The 17,258-nt window shown below is 35.1% G+C and overlaps 1 protein-coding gene across 7 annotated transcripts in view; it reads left to right on the plus strand.

Annotated features, from left to right (window-relative positions):
• Positions 1 to 16,098, plus strand: part of MAPK8 (mitogen-activated protein kinase 8) — a 91,801-nt gene extending 75,703 nt beyond the window's left edge. For 2 of the 7 annotated variants that reach the window (XM_043926944.1, XM_043926946.1), the window contains 6 exons: positions 185 to 256; positions 2,004 to 2,186; positions 2,490 to 2,614; positions 3,161 to 3,224; positions 6,065 to 6,142; positions 11,998 to 16,098. In XM_043926944.1, coding sequence (XP_043782879.1) covers positions 185 to 256; positions 2,004 to 2,186; positions 2,490 to 2,614; positions 3,161 to 3,224; positions 6,065 to 6,142; positions 11,998 to 12,143 — 668 coding nt within the window. In that variant the 3' untranslated portion in view covers positions 12,144 to 16,098. Of the gene's footprint in view, positions 1 to 184; positions 257 to 607; positions 680 to 2,003; positions 2,187 to 2,489; positions 2,615 to 3,160; positions 3,225 to 6,064; positions 6,143 to 11,992 lie in introns of all 7 variants that reach the window. The other 5 variants (XM_043926943.1, XM_043926945.1, XM_043926949.1 and 2 more) reach the window with 3 other exon arrangements.
• The last annotated feature ends 1,160 nt before the right edge of the window (positions 16,099 to 17,258 follow it).

Genomic DNA, 17,258 nt, shown 5'->3' on the forward strand with positions numbered 1-17,258 from the left:
GCTTTTGTGAATCAAAGCCTTTTGAAAAATATTTTGTTTTAAATTATTCCATTAGCTAAAATTAAAGTCACTTTTTTCTTTCTGTGATGTTTTGCAGTTTTTATATAATGCAGTCATATTATGCTTCTTTGATTTTAACGACCTTTTGCTTTGCTTTTCCTTCTTTTGTGCTGCAAACATATAGTGGATTTATGGTCTGTGGGGTGCATTATGGGAGAAATGGTTTGCCACAAAATCCTCTTTCCAGGAAGGGACTGTATCCTTGTGCTGCTGCAGCAGTTTGATTAGTTAGGTGATGAACTTCCTTATGTTCTCTAATGAAAATGAATATAGTGTACATTCATACATGTGGGGTTTTTTAAAACAGATGTAAAGTTTGTGGCTGTTATAGTTCAAAAATTTCTGTAATGTTCGTAGGCTGCATTTGGCAGTAGGACATACAGTCTCTGCTGGTAGTTAGAGCACATTCACTGTCACTCATTTTTATTTTATACTGCCTTCTTTAATTTTGAAGTATACATGGTGTGCGTGATTTTTTTTTAATGTTTATATATTTTTTTATTTTAACCAAAATCTTTATGTTAATGTCATTGCATTTTGTTTTCAGTTGACATTTGGTCAGTTGGGTGCATCATGGGAGAAATGATCAAAGGTGGTGTTTTGTTCCCAGGTACAGATCGTATCCTTATCTTTGGCCTAAAATGTAGTTTCTAAAGGTCAAAATGTATGACAGCACTTCAGCTTGATCAGGTATAATGTATTTTGTCTCTCCCTAATAAGAAAGTATTGTTAAATTACTCTTTCAAAATACCACCTGCTATTTGACATAGACTTTCCTTTCCCTCATTGGTTGTCTCATTTGTTAATTCTGAAAACTACTCAAGTTAATTATCCACAATTACTTGTTGGCTTTGAGTTGATTTATTTAACCTAAATCAAAAATCATGGCTTGCATTAAATTTTTCTAATAATTACACACTTGAGTAAGTCTAGAAGTACTTAGGACATAATATAAATTTTGAAATTGTTGTTTCTGGTCATCCTTTGTTTTGTCCTCCCCACCTTCTTTTTTGTTAATGTTCTATGTGTTCTTTGTCTTTCGGTTGTTGTCTCATTTCTCAACATAACATACTGATCTTTTCATCTTGAGAGTTTCAGCAGTAATAGTTGTATATGGTGATGAGTAGATTTGGGTTCATGATTTTTGTTCATCTGACTACTTCTGATATTTACAGTAACAGTGATATGTTATGTGTCTATCAGCTAGTGACACTTAGAATTGTTTTAAGAAGAAGAAGGGGAGAAACCATATTCACTGGGTTACAGTAAGAAAGTTTTAGATCTTAATCCACGGGGAGCACTTGAAGTATAAAGACTTAAAGACTAGGAGGAAAGAAACCAGGGAATTTCTAGCCTTATACCTTAACCAAAATAGTGAGTCATTTTTTCAGATTTCAGAGCTTTAAAATATTTTAGTTAACATAAGCTAAACAAAGAATGGCAAAAAGAAATGCCATCATATTTATTGCTACTGGTTATTTTCTGTTAGTTTAGAAAACTCGGAAAAGCAGGACAGATGATAAATATTTCTTATCGTCTCAGAAATGCAGTCAGATTTTCTGATAAGTTAGAAGAAAAGGCAAATTCTATGTTCAAAATTGTGTCCAGTTTACATTTAGAGTCTATATGGGTAGTAATTACCATTTTTCTTTGAGCTACTCATCATTTGTATTTGGAATTTGTGAGTTTAAGCTTCCATTTTTATGATAAAATCAGTATTAGTAGACACACACATGCACATAATAAATAAGGTTAACAAAGCTTGTTATTGATTCTTTTTGTCCACCTACAGTCATTGCCTTTTGCAAGGTGGCTATAAGATTTATAACTGCCACATTCTTTCTTAGAATTTTAAATTGCTATTATCTTGTTATTTTAACATGGATATGACTAATATGTTGAACAGTAGATACACAGTATTTTTCTTAGCTACTTGATACTAGATATTGATCAGTGGAATAAAGTTATTGAACAGCTTGGAACACCATGTCCTGAATTCATGAAGAAACTGCAGCCAACAGTAAGGACTTACGTTGAAAACAGACCTAAATATGCTGGATATAGCTTTGAGAAACTCTTCCCTGATGTACTTTTCCCAGCTGACTCGGAACACAACAAACTTAAAGGTACTTTTAAAAATATTATCTTTAATTCCATTGTGGGTAGGTGGGTGTTTGTGGAGGAGGTATATGGGGGTTTATTTATATTCTTATGGGATGTAACTCAACATTATTTCTGAGTAATGGAACAGTGTGAGGTTTTAGTTATTTTTAGTTATATTTTTAATCATATGTATGATCTAATTTTATAGTCAATCTATTCTTTTTAAAGCATTTTTTAGTAAATAATAATTTCAGGTTTCTGAAATTTATTGATAATTTTAAAACCTTATGAGATACGTGTACATAAACATCTCATTATTTTTGCAGCCAGTCAGGCAAGGGATTTGTTATCCAAAATGCTGGTAATTGATGCATCTAAAAGGATTTCTGTAGATGAAGCTCTCCAGCACCCGTATATCAATGTCTGGTATGATCCTTCTGAAGCAGAAGCTGTAAGTTCTTTTCTGAATGTTTGAAGAATATATTGTACTCTTAGAGTTAGAGTTGAAGTTAGGTTTGGAGTATATTTTTTTAATTTTAAATAAAAATATAAATGATGATGGTGCTTACTGTTTTTGCATGAAAAATTCTTTAGAGAATGAACATATCCTAGTACCTCCTACACAAAATAAACTTCCCTCCCATTGTTTCTTGCCTTTTTGCCTTATTACCTTGTAAGTTGAACTATTTTGTTGAGCACTTTGAGAAAACATCTTAACTTTGTTGTAAACAAATTACTGTGTCCAAAGCATAGCACAGTTCTATGATGTAAATATAATAGCTGCAAAAACAAGAAAAAAAAGACTTAAGTATCTTTTTTCCTGTCATGGAGTCTTCCCAAATTAGTCTGTCTACACAAAATCACCATTGATCATTGATCAGTCTTAGTATAATGGTGTGTTTTTCCAAGGCTTCTGCATGGTTAATATTTCAAGTAACTGTAAGGAATTTGTATACTTTCAATAAACTGACTCAATTTTTGTTACCTTGTTTTTCAGCCCCCACCAAAGATACCTGACAAGCAGTTAGATGAAAGGGAACACACAATAGAAGAGTGGAAAGGTAACATTCACCAGATTCTTTAAGATGAAGCTGAGAGAGCTCTGGCTTTCTATGCTATTTACTCATCATTTTAGGGAGATGAAAGATAATTTCTGTTATTCATAACTGATATTTGATAATATGATTTAAACTATTTTGCAGAAGTAGAAATTAAACCTCCTTCCTTCACTAACTTAATGCCTTATCTTCCCCACCCCAGACAAAGGCACAATTGTATTTTCAGGAACTTTAATATTCTTTCATAGTCTGCAAATATACAAACCTGTGTGTTTGATGTCTGCCCTTTCTCCTCTCCCACCCTGTTTTAATCACATACAGTTGGATACAACTCACAGTTGCTTTGTTGATATTCTCGTATATTTTAGAGATTGTTCCCTCTTGCTCCATACACCCACTCATCTGCTTTAATAGCTGGTTAGTGATGTGCTGTGCGGCTGTGTCACACGGTTGTTCTAACAACCATTTGAAGAGCATTTAAGCTGGGTCTAGTCTGTTGTTCTTACAGTCAACTCTGTAGTATTCTTGTGCACATCTGAGAATATGCTTGTGAGAAAAATCTTACAAGGAGATTTGCTGTGCCAAAGGATATTTTAGCTGTTTCCAATTACTCTCTGAAGAAATTGTAACAGTTTACACTCACATCAGCATTGTATAGGAATGTCTTTTATCCCCACCCTCATCAACAGAGTGAGGTAGTTTTTAATCTTTGCATATCTAATAGAGTAGTTTTTTTTTTTACTTTGGTTGAATATTAATAATGCTTTGAAAGTCATGGAAATGTTAAAGTATTTCTTTTTTTAAAAGATTCCCTGGGACTTTTGGGCCAAGTTGCCTTTAGATCTCATTTGCTTCTATTTATATTGTTGTCATGTAATATTTTGACCATTTTGTATCCATGACTTTGGAGAAGTCACTTAAAATCAGGTGGACAGAAGGTATGTTATTAAGAGCTAAGAACCTAAATACTTGGAAGACAAAAGGGACTGGGGAGGTATAAACCAAAGCAGGTAACCCATTTACAGGCTTATTTGGGAGGAATGGAGTTGATTCTTTCTTCGGAATAATCAGAAATTAAGTTTTCCCTCAGTTGACTTGGGAGACATATGGTATTAATAAGGTTCTGTAGAGCCCACCAAGATGATAGAATTAGGTAGAACCTAGTGCACCTATCTGTGTAATATGTAATATACAAGAGTATAGAAACTATGGATCAGAGTAGGTATTAAAATATCTAACCTGATATTTTATGTATCATTACATTTACAGTAAACATATATGATATTTCTTGAAATTTTAATAGGCCCCCAGTTGTAAACACACTATTATATACCACCAAGAAAGAGAAAACAGTGCCAGCTCTACTGCACCATTAAGCTAACTGAAAAAAGTACGTCTAAAAATCAATGAAACATGGTATTTTCATTTGTATATTTCCAGGATTTTTGATTACTTTAAACATACTTTTTTTGTTCTATATCTCTTTCTCCTACCCAAAGGCAGTTTAGTAGTTACCTGCAAACTCCCTTTTTAGCATCATAACAGAAAAAATTGATTGCCAAAGCCAGTAACTACAGATTAATCTGTCTACTTAGTACCCCTGATTAGTTTTGGTTCTTCTGCCTTAGTCCCTTTTTACAAAGAGATAACTGTTTTATCTGTCTCTCTCTTTAATTCTCCTATCTGGAATGCTTAGCATTCCTTTTTGTTTCTTAAAAACATCTCCCATTCTTGCCTATATCAAAAGACTTCCTATTTTTCTTCTTCCTAGCCCAAGTAGGTTGCCATCGCAAGCAGACTTCGGTGTCTCCAGCTCTTGTTCATCCCAACATATCCACTTATTTTACCTTATTATCAACATGAATATTGCCATACCCTGTGATCAGAAATCATTTATCAAATGTTTTAATTGTTTTAATTTATCAAATTTAATTTATCAAATGTTTTAATTCATTTAGTTAAATGAATTACAGACTCCTTGAAACTCTGTGCAGCATTTTTTGTTTATACATTTTTCTCAGAAGAGCATTCGTTGCTTTTATGCAGTCCTCAAAGAACTTTATGACCTGAGAAGAATAATGGCAATGTTAGCATACTCCAGAAAGGTCTTCAGTTGACAGTCAGACTCATAAGGCACATCACATTTGACATCAGATCGTGTAGAAGAACACAGGGCAGGGGACAAATACGCTACAGGGCAGTATCTGCTGTTTCTCCTCAGTTGGAGTAGTCCTGCCAGCCATCCACCCACCGTCTAGAAGCCTAATTAAGGAACAAGATTCTCATGAAGAAATCTGTACAGTAATAATATGCCATGCTTCAACTCACAAGGTGTTGAAGTATAGCTACCTGATTGTTTTCCTTTAATGAAAATGTATTGGTATTCTCTTCTGATTAAAAATGGTTCCATATACTCTTGCAATTGTATCTTTTAACAGGTATCTGGGTAAGTATTTACAGTGCCTTGGGAAATAGAAGTTAGTAAGACAAATTTGATTCAAGCCCTCATTGAGAGAATTAAATGAGTATTTGTAATATAGAATGATATAATGTAAAGTCCTGGTGGAGTATAGAAGATAAAACTTCTAACCTTAGATCTATCTTAATCTAACTTTTGGAATATTACAGCAGAAATTTTTTTTCTTTCAATATAGTTCACGGTTGAGGATCAATAAATTGTTAATAACACCTTTGAACCTCTGGTTGACACTTTTCAACCTTCTACCATTGCAAGGACACTATTTGAAGTATTTAATGTGTGTGAAAATTTTTTACTTAACATACACATATCTTGAGAGATTGCCTCTCAAACTTTGAAAAGTTTTTATTTACCTCTTTTTCAGAATTGATATACAAAGAAGTTATGGACTTGGAGGAAAGAACCAAGAATGGAGTTATACGGGGGCAGCCCTCTCCTTTAGGTTGGTTACAATATAAGCTTAGTTATGATTACAGTTTACTTCTTGTGTTATAATCTTCAGTGGCCTGAAACTTTCAGTTCTTTCCATATTTACTACCGTTAGTATCCAAAGTTTAGTAAGTATAAGGAGTACAATTTTTGTGGTTAAATTTGAAAGCACTGGCACACTCTTCTATCAATACATTGTACTAATATATCAGTAACTGACTTCATAAAATACGTATCTTCTTCTGTGATACTGACATCCCATTGAAGAACTGAAATTTAAAACCTTTTTTGTTGGTGGTGGTGTTGTTAAAACTGCTGTTAGAAGGTATTCTATCTCTTAAGAATGTTGCTTTATATGAGTTAAACATTTTCTTTTATCATAAGCTCATATTAACTTTTAGTATTTGTAAAAGCATGAAGAATTTAAGGGAAAAGTTAGATGACAACATGTACATAGTAAGTACATACCACATGATAGACATAGGTAGTTTTTGTACTTCGTTTTATTAAGCCCCGGAAAACCCTGAGGAAGGGATTGTTATGCACATTTTACAGATGAGGAAATAGTTTAGAAAAGTTAAATGATATAAGACTACAAATCTTTTGTGTAGAAAAGTGAATACTTGAGGCCATGTTTTTTATCAGTAACTTCAAGAGGGCATGGTTTTTCCAGCATCCAATTTGGTCTCTGGCTGGCAGCAGAGACTTCTGGGGACAAAGATTAGGGAGAGATTAAATTTGAGCTGAGTCTTGAAGAATACTGTTTCAACTGATAGGTCTTGAATTAGAGTAAAACTGTGTCATCCTTCTAAAACTCTTACACAATAATTCTAAGAAAAAAATTGGATATCATATCTAGCATCTTGTTTATGAAGTAAGGTTTATAACTGTAGTTTCAGGTGCCCAGTTTTTTGTACTGTAAACATATATTTAAATAATTTTTGTAGCTTTCTATGACATTTTTGCTTATATTTTAATTCTTTGTTTTTTAAATCCTTGATCAGAAATGCAACCTTCCAAATTATAACATAGATTCTGTTGAAAATATAAATTGTTTTCAACAGCTTATAGCTACAATTAGTTGTAACAAAGGGTCTGTTATAAATGCTTTTTTTAATAATTGAGTTAATTAATTGGCTTTGTAATTGATATGCAGTAGTCATATAGGTGAATTGTTCATGATGGAGGCTCAAATGGGATTTGAAAAATCCATTATTTAGGAGAGTTTTATACTTTAGCATAATATCCCAGTCAGTGGCACATTGTGTCAAATGTTTGAGTAAACTTAATCATCTCATGAGATAGATACAGCAGTTGTATTTGTTGTTAATTTATAAATGAAAAATTTGAATCCTAGACAACCTTAATTTTAGTGACAAAGTAAGTCAGTGAAAGGACAGGACTACAAGTTTCTAGACATTTTCAGGATTCTCAGTGACAGCTTGCAAAGAAGAGTGTTAGTAAATTAATGTTGTAAAAATACTCTGTTCTTGATTATATGCAAAAACAGAAGAAACAATATTTAATTACTCAAAATATCAGGAATTCACAATACTGTTTTGTCTTTAAAAAGTCTTTTGATTTTAAAAAGTAAATATATAATTTAGCCCCCTGGATTTCCTCTTGTCTTTATTTTGGTTTAGGTAATGTTAAAATGAGTTTGCATGCCTTTGAGTATGTAGAGAGTAACAGAGAGGGAGGTGATGGGTACCTGAAATTAAAGATATCAGATCCAGAAATTAAAGACTTTGAGATACAGATAAAGATTTTTCCATATTATTGCCATTCAGAGAATTTACTGAGAATTTACTATATTGCTTGAAAGGTCCGAAATAAACAAGTTTTTTTTCCTTAGGTATTTGATTTTCAGATTAAAAAGTTAGCTTTAATTTATGATGCATTTAAAATTTAATTTTTATTAGATTAAGAAATTTGGATAAAATTTGGATAAAAAATAGAGGCATGAGAAAGTATATGTGATAAAACACTTTTATGATTTGAATGTTTCAGTACGGGTCTTTGAAGCTATCCATGGGATTCTACACCCTTTAGTCAGAAAAGGTGCAGCCTATAGTGTTGTACGAATTGAACTTTTTTTTTTCTGAAGTGATTTTAATCTGTAGATGAAAGACTCTAAATGATACTCAGAATTGAACTTTTAAAAGTTTAGTATCATCATTTCACTGTGACTTGGGTCTAGAATTCTAGGTTATCACATATCTCCTTTTCTTCTCTTCTGTCAGGCCTGGAGTATCCTGTGCACCTCCTTTGCCAGTCCACCTCCCATCACCTGCTCTGTCCCTTGAGGTTCCATTCTTTGTCTCCCAGTCCCTGCCCCAGCGCCCTAAAGATTTGCCTATTCCAAGTCCCCTAGTTAATTCATTGTTGGATTTGAAGACAAGCTCCCAGAGGACCGTTCATATTTAAATGTTTTATTTCTTGTCATTGGACAGAAAGGAGGGATAATTTCAAACACTGAGGTACTGGGTTCTGGAGCAGTGGTTTTCAACTTGCTAAGTTTTAACATCATTGGGTCCCTGAAACTCACCCCTAGAAATTTTTATTACTCAGTTTGAAAACTGTTGCTTTTTATTCCATAAATGTGTTCTTAAGAACTTCTGTATAACTTGCATTATTTAATATACTCAAATTTGGAATGATTCTTATTTAGTGATCATATAGTTCAAAAGCTCTTATCTATTGCATGAGTCATATTCCCCGCCCCATAATGTTATTCCTTCTTCCTGACCCAGTCTCACTGTGAGAATTCTTCTGTAGGTTAAGTATTCCTATTACTTTTTAAAATCCAGGAAATGCTTGTTAGGCTTTCCTTTTGGTAAAGGAAAAGAATCTCCCTTTCTTTTATCTCTTTATTAAGTCCATATGTACATTTATCAAGTACTTATTAGAACTGAAATAACAAGACCTGAGTTTACCAATCAAGAGCATTTGTGTGGCTCTGGCAAGTCATGTAACCAAATGGGGCAGTTGGACCAAGAATCCTTTGAATTAAAATGATTTTAATCTTTGTCGTGGCTTTTGCTTTAAAACAGGATGTATCAGAAGGATGGTTTGTACTTTACAGTGAGAAGATATCATGAAGCATTTTTTATTAGGGTAGTAGTTTTATAAAAAAATTTTATTGAAGTATAATTGATTTACAATGTTGTGTTTCTGGTGTACAGCAAAGTGATTCAGTTATACATGTGTACAGTAGTTTGCTTTTGCTAATCTCATACTCCCAGTCCAACCCTCCCTCACCCCTCCTGTTTGGCCAACCACCAGTCTGTTCTCTATGTGAGTCTTTTTCTATTTCATAGATAAATTCATTTGTCGTATTTCAGAGTCCACATATAAGTGATATCATATGGTAGTTGTTTTTCTGACTTAGAACAACAGGCCATTCATATTGCTGCAGTTCACACTGTTATTTTTATGGCTGAGTAGTATTCCAAGGTGTGTGTGTGTGTGTGTGTGTGTGTGTGTGTGTGTGTGTGTACACCACATCTTCTGTATCCATTGATCTGTTATTGGACATACAGGCTGCTTCTGTGTCTTGGCTGTTGTGAATAGTGCTGCAATGAATGCTGGTGTGCATGTATCTTTGCAGATTTTAGTTTTGTCTGGATATATGCCTAGGAGTGGGATTGATGGATCATATGGCAGTTTTCTTTTTAGTTTTTTGAGGAACCTCAAAACTTTTCATGCAAAGATGGGCACAGTAAAGGACAGAAATGGTATGGACCTAACAGAAGCGGAAGATATTAAGAAGAGGTGGCAAGAATACATAGAAGAACTGTACAAGAAAGATCTTCATGGCCCAGATAATCACAATGGTGTGATCACTTACCTAGAGCCAGACATCCTGGAATGTGAAGTCGAGTGGGCCTTAGGAAGCATCACTATGAAAAAAGCTAGTGGAGGTGATGGCATTCTAGTTGAGCTATTTCAAATCCTAAAAGACGATGCTGTGAAAGTGCTGCACTCAATATGCCAACAAATTTGGAGAACTCAGCAGTGGCCACAGGACTGGAAAGGATCAGTTTTCATTCCAATCCCAAAGAAAGGCAATGCCATAGAATGCTCAGACTACCACACAGTTGCACTCATCTCACACGCTAGTAAAGTAATGCTCAAAATTCTCCAAACCAGATTTCAGCAGTATGTGAACCGTGAACTTCAGATGTTCAAGCTGGATTTTAAAAAGGCAGAGGAACCAGAGATCAAATGGTCAATATCCGTTGGATCATTGAAAAAGCAAGAGAGTTCCAGAAAAACATCTACTTCTGCTTTATTGACTATGCCAAAGCCTTTGACTGTGTGGACCACAACAAACTGTGGAAAATTCTGAAAAAGGAATACCAGACCACCTGACCTGCCTCCTGAAAAATCTGTATGCACGTCAAGAAGCAACAGTTAGCACTGGATATGGAACAACATATAGTTCCAAATACAGAAAGGAGTGTGTCAAGATTGTGTATTGTCACCCTTATTTAACTTACATGCAGAGTACATCATGAAAAATGCTGGGCTGGATGAAGCACAAGCTGGAATCAAGACTGCTGGGAGAAATGTCAACCTCAGATATGCAGATGACACCACCCTTAAGCAGAAAGCGAAGAAGAACTAATGAGCCTCTTGATGAGAGTGAAAGAGAGTTAAAAAGTGGCTTAAAACTCAGCATTCAGAAAACTTAGATCATGGCATCTGGTCCCATCACTTTATGGCAAATAGATGGGGAAACTGACAGATTTTATTTTCTTGGGTTCCAAAATCATTGCAGATGGTGACTGCACCCATGAAATTAAAAGACGCTTGCTCCTTGGAAGAAAAGTTATGGCCAACCTAGACAGCTAATTAAAAAGCAGAGACATTACTTTGCCAACAAAGGTCCATCTAGTTAAAGCCTTGGTTTTTCCAGTAGTCATGTATGGATGTGAAAGTTGGACTATAAAGAAAGCTGAGAACAGAAGAATTGATGTTTTTGAACTGTGGTGTTGGAGAAGACTCTTGAGAGTCCCTTGGACTGCAAGGAGATCCAACCAGTCCATCCTAAAGGAAATCAGTCCTGAATATACATTGGAAGAACTGATGCTGAAGCTGAAACTCCCAATAGTTTGGCCACCTGATGCAAAGAACTGACTCACTGGAAAAGACCCTGATGCTGGGAAAGATTGAAGGTGGGAGGAGAAGGGGACAACAGAGGATGAGATGGTTGGATGGCATCACCGACTTAATGGACTTGAGTTTGAGTAAACTCTGAGAGTTGGTGATGGACAGGGAAGCCTGGCATGCTGCAGTCCATGGGGTCGCAAAGAGTCAGACATGACTGAGCAACTGAACTGAATGGCAGTTTTCGTTTTAGTTTTTGAGGAACCTCCATACTCTTTTCCATAGTGGCTGCACCAGTTTACATTTATTAGGGCTGTAGTTTTTTAACTGTTTGAGTCATGCATCCCTTGAAATCCTCTCTACAACAAAAATGCAGTACAGACAGTTTTGCATGTATTATCAGTATTATTCACACACAATCTGAAGCCAGTTCATGAATCTTGCTGTAGGACTGTTTCTAAATATGGCTTGGAGTTGACAGTTTCTGTCTTGAATAATTCTTGTCTGAAATTGAAAAATTAGTAGAGAGGGCAGGACTCCAGGTTTCCAGACATTTTCCAAATTCTCACCTCATAGCTTGCAGTGAAAAGTGTTTGTAAGTTAGTGTTGTGTTGTATATCATTTGTGATTATTTTTATTGAGCCTTTTAAAACCAAAAGAAAAATATTGACCACTGGAGGTAGTCAGTACAGTACAAGTAGCTCGATCTGCAACTCTGTCTGCAACTGATTTGCTGTTTTGTTTCTCATAGCACAGGTGCAGCAGTGATCAATGGCTCTCAGCATCCATCATCATCATCATCTGTCAATGATGTGTCTTCAATGTCAACAGATCCGACTTTGGCCTCGGATACAGACAGCAGTCTAGAAGCATCAGCTGGGCCTCTGGGCTGCTGTAGATGACTACTTGGGCCTCGGGGGGTGGGAGGGATGGGGAGTTGTTTAGTCATTGATAGAACTACTTTGAAAACAATTCAGTGGTCTTATTTTTGAGTGATTTTTCAAAAATGTAGAATTCATTTTGTAGTAAAGTAGTTTATTTTTTTTAATTTCAAGTGATGTAATTTAAAACTTAAGTTGTGTTTTAAAACAGCAACAGAACTGTGTATTTTTGCTGTAATTAACTGTATAATGTAAACCTAATTATTTTATCATGGTTTAAAATTTTTGCATATTTGCTTTATCTTATGCTGCTGATTTTTTTTTTACTGAATTTGTAAGATTTTGTTTATCAAAGCAACTATTATGTGGTGACTTGCCTATATCATGAATTATTTAAGATTTTATAGTTTTTTTATTAGAATTTATTTCAAATGTTTTGTTCATGATGCTATCCTTTAGGGTTATGTGCTTATCAATGAAATAACCCCAGAGGAGTGAGGGAAAATAACCTGTAGCCAGTTATATTCAGGAATAACTACTGTAAATGATGAACGTGTTTTTTAAAAAAAAAAACAAACCTCCAATATTTGCTACTTGCCAATTCTAATTTAGTTACATACAATTGATAGGTAATCCTGTGTGAATTTTGGCAAAAGCCCCATCATCTAAATGGCAGAATAACTCAGAGCATGTCTTTGAAAGTGTTGGGCGTCTACCACCACCTTCCTATCCCCATATCCCACCTACCAACAGTACAGTAAGAGAATATGGTGTTTTCTGCAAATTTGTGGCATGCTCAAAGCTTATGATCACATAAAGTCAAGAGGATACTTCATGAATAATACATTTCAATGCAAATAAACAAATGGTTCACCTTTACTAGCTATGAGCCTGTTTTTGTATACACTGAGTTAATCTGCTCAGGCTGTAGGTCCTAGCAATGATCTAGAATCTGGTCTTTCTCTTTCCTACAGCCTCGGGCCCTTGGACCTATTCAGTTTCCTGTTAGAGTGTCAGTCAGTTGAGCACCAGTTCTCAGGGTGTTTCTGGCCATTTGATTCTACCTGTGGCATAATCATATTTATACTAGCTGTTGGGAGGTTCCAAAGCCTACTTAGATTTCTGTAGGTGATGTATAAAATGAGCAATATACCGTTCATCTGAAAATAGTAGCACACAGCCATATATAGGATATCATTTTCTAAGGACTGTTTCTTCATATTGAGCAGAGCAGGCATAAGTGGTAGTTATTTAGTCTGAGTCTTTCATTTTTTTTAATACCTGATTTTCAATAAAACACACGATGTGGATGTTGAATAGTGTAAGAATGGTGCTGCTCCTGACAGTTGTATGTTAATTGTTTACATTTTATATCTGCAAAATTATTTCTCTATAACAGAATTTTTCTTAAGTAAAATGTCATTGAAGTCTCATTATCTCTGAAATATGTTGTCTGTAATGCCCCAGGCACTTTTTATTATTTTTGGAACAAGAGGGATTTCTTGTAATGAACTGGGAAATGCATACTTAAATAAGGAAAAAGTTCTAGGCAGAAAGCCCAATGGAATTAATGACCAGCAGGAGTAGGAACTGGTGCGATTTAATGTATGGCATATGAAAGTCCACTTGGCATGGTATTCATGTATTCAGTGCAAAATTCCTTTTGAATAAGGTATTTTAGGTCATTGTTAATGTGCAATATTTAGGATCAAAATACATTAACAGCCATTTTATATACTTTGAAATAGTAAGATTGTTTTTGATTGTTTAAGCCATGATTTCCAGCCTCTTTTGAAGTGGCAGTCTTTTTATTAATTCCTTTTCCACTCATATGACAGGGTGCATTAATTTTATTAGGCAAAATAAAGTTTTGAGGCTATAACACCTCTTGAATTGTAGAAATAGGATTGGATTTGCAGTTTCAGGAGAATTTGAGCACGAATGTGTTAAGTTTTTATTAGCTTGACAGTTAACTAGCTTTATTTCTATAGAATAGATTATTTCACTATTGCACTTTAACAACTGACATGCTCCCAAAAGATTCCCTTCATTTTGTGTTTCCTTGCTGATAAGCCATCTCTTAGTACAGGTGTTGGTTAAGCAAGGAAAACCAGGTGTTTAACAGTATCATTTATTGTAAATGCCAGCTCCACTTGCCAACCAGCATGTTTCAGTTGATTCAGAGAAAACAAAACTTAATAGTCATGTAGACTCAAGATACATCCTGAAAACAAAGTCTGTTTAAGTGTTGCGTGCCCAGGGTTTTTAAAATGCAGTATCTCAATACTACTTTCCCTCTTCTCTTAACTGTGTTAAATAAACTAAAGATGGGCTAGTTCTTTTTATTTTTAGAAGTTTTTGAACCTTTAAAACATCTTAAACACTTTTCAAAGAAATGGAAATAAGATTTCTGTCAAGCAGTACTTATGTAAAACCACCTTGCTTATCTTATAAGTGGATTTTCAACTTTATATACTTAATATACCCATGGTCTTACTGTCAGAAAATTATTTAGACTTAAGATTTATTATTCAGTGTTATAGGTTAGGAAAGTAATTCTTTCTGTGTATTTCTTCCTGGTTACTATTCTGTTACCCTCTAATATAAACTGACCATTTATTAAATGATTGTATTGTTGGGATTGCTTAATTATAATAGACATAAATAGAGCATCTCAACGCTCTCATACCGTTTGCTGAACAGTTCTCATTTTGTTACACACCCTCAGCCACTGATTATTCCTGGTATGCACGCCCTATGTTGGTAAAGGCACAGTGTATTCACACCAGACTTCCTAAGAGAAATACCAGCCTCTTAAATGAGAAGGCTATCACACAACCCCCTTAATAGCAAGAAGCTTGATTGCATGTAAAACAGACTTTCCCACAAGCCCTTTTGTTATTTTTTTCCATGCTGATCCTATTGTGTTGTCTAAAAAGGTGAAGGTGAAGAGGATGTGGACATCTGATAGTGCAATCAGCAGCAGGCGAATGAAGCCCTTTGAGGTTACAGATAAGACTTGGTATATACTATCGGCCAGTATGTGCTACACTATGAAGATGTAACTACTCATTGTTGCCTAGACATAAGCCTGTACAACATTTTGAGGTAAAAACATAGTCTATTTTAAAAAATACTGTTGTAGTTTGTTTGTGAGTGTTGTTCATTAGTCACACATTAGCTGTAGAGTGAATGCATGACGCCCCGTGACCCCAGCATACTTGCCAGTAGGAAAACCAGACACTATTGTTCTGTCATTAGCAGCCCTCTTAAGTGTTGCCTCTGGATCCTTTACATTTCAGTATACATTGTGTTTCTACTGATCTCTCTTAGGATTTTCCTGAGTCAGAGGAAACTAATTTTTCCTGAATAGCATGAAAGATGAAGGGGTAAAGGGCATTGAAGCAGAAGTGTATAGTTTGGGGTATGATTAAAATACTGGTAAGGAAAAAAATGTCCTAATTAGTTTCAAACTAACTTGCTCTTAGTTAAGTGCTCTTAAGGAGAGTCTAGTAAGAGTAACACTTTCTGGCCATTTCTGATTTAGATTCTCTTCATTACAGAAACTTATGAGAAATATTACCTGTGGATTAGTTTTGCACAATGTTCTATTCTCACAGTAACTTACAAATTAAACTAGGTTTTTATTGAACTACCTCACACTAATTTTCTATGCTTTCCCAAGTAAGCAGTTGCCCTTACTGTTAGATCTTCACTGCGTGTGAATTATGTGTGTTAAGTACTTTATAGCCAGTGTCAACACTATACCAATAAGTATGTAAAATATATACCTTGCATCAGTAAGAGAGACTCACCTGTAAAATCTTTCACTATGTATCTTAGAAAATTGTGTTAGATATGCTTGTTGGACATTATTACTGTCTGTTTTTGTAAGTAGAAACCTGCTCGTGATATCAGTCCATTCTTTACATTTTACAAAAGGAATAAATCTTAGTAAATTTTACGAAGAAATAAATTACTTTTGTAGGCCCGATATTTGGTATATTTTTGAGAAGCTCTTAATCTTTTAGCCGAATGATGAAGTTAAAACTGAACTAGCTGTCTACCTGGACTGTGACATCTATTTTCTCATAGTTTATCCTGTTCAACAGGTTTTGAAACCTGAAACCTAAGTATGATAATTGACATTTGCTTTTCTCCCTGTATGATGCCATTCCTTCTTCATTCCTCTCCCTTCCCTGTGTTCCGTTCCCTCTCCTCTCCCCTCCTCTAGACAAAACAAAATGGGGCACTTTGTAGGGAATGCTGAGATAATTATTGTGGTTTTTAATCATTCATGCCCTAGTCATTAAACATGCACCACTGGAATGTAAACAATGTTATCTTAGTATGTTAATTGGTTATAATATTTTAAATAAAAAAGAAAAAAGTGATATGAAAATTACGAAATTAAGAGTTTTTCATTGAAAACAAAATACAAATTTTTGGTAAAAAGTTTTTCTGGGCAGGTGTCAGATTTCCTATGGATTTGGGATTAAAGGGATGATACTAGGGCAAGTCTCTTAGATTTGGATTTTATATAAATTGTGAAAAGGCTAAACTATCACCCTGGTTTCCTGACTTACCTACTCTTTTCTGATGTTTGAACTTGCTAGAGAAACATTATCTTAAGAAAGGAATTTGCTTCAATGCCCTTAACCTAGTTCTTGGTGACCATGTGAGGCAGCAGTCACATGGACAGCAGATCACTTGACAAGAAGTATTTTAAAAGGATCTCTCAAAACCAACCAGGGATTTCAGCTCAGTGCATTTCCAGCTTTGCCAGGCAAGTGTTCTCTTTGCCTATACCATGCAGGCCAACAGGCTTATTCATTGCATACATACAGTCTGTTGACACTCCTCTGTCTTGCTCAACTCTTGCTCCAGATAACCCTCATATCCACAAGCTCACACCCCTCCTCACCTGCACTCACACTCGCTGGTTCTGAGGAAAGGACAGGCAAGGCCAAGTATCCACCTGACCACTACTGCTCTGCTGGCTGATGCGGTTGCCAGCCTGATGCTCTCTGTCTCATCACAGTCATTGGAGAGACCCCTGGTGACAGACTGGATGGCAAGAGCAGACAACCATGTTGAGTGTTGAGTTAATTTCCACTCAATCATAATACCCTAGTG

The sequence above is a fragment of the Cervus elaphus genome, chromosome 15 (genome assembly GCF_910594005.1).
Source record: "Cervus elaphus chromosome 15, mCerEla1.1, whole genome shotgun sequence".
Classification (NCBI taxonomy): Eukaryota; Metazoa; Chordata; class Mammalia; order Artiodactyla; family Cervidae; genus Cervus; species Cervus elaphus.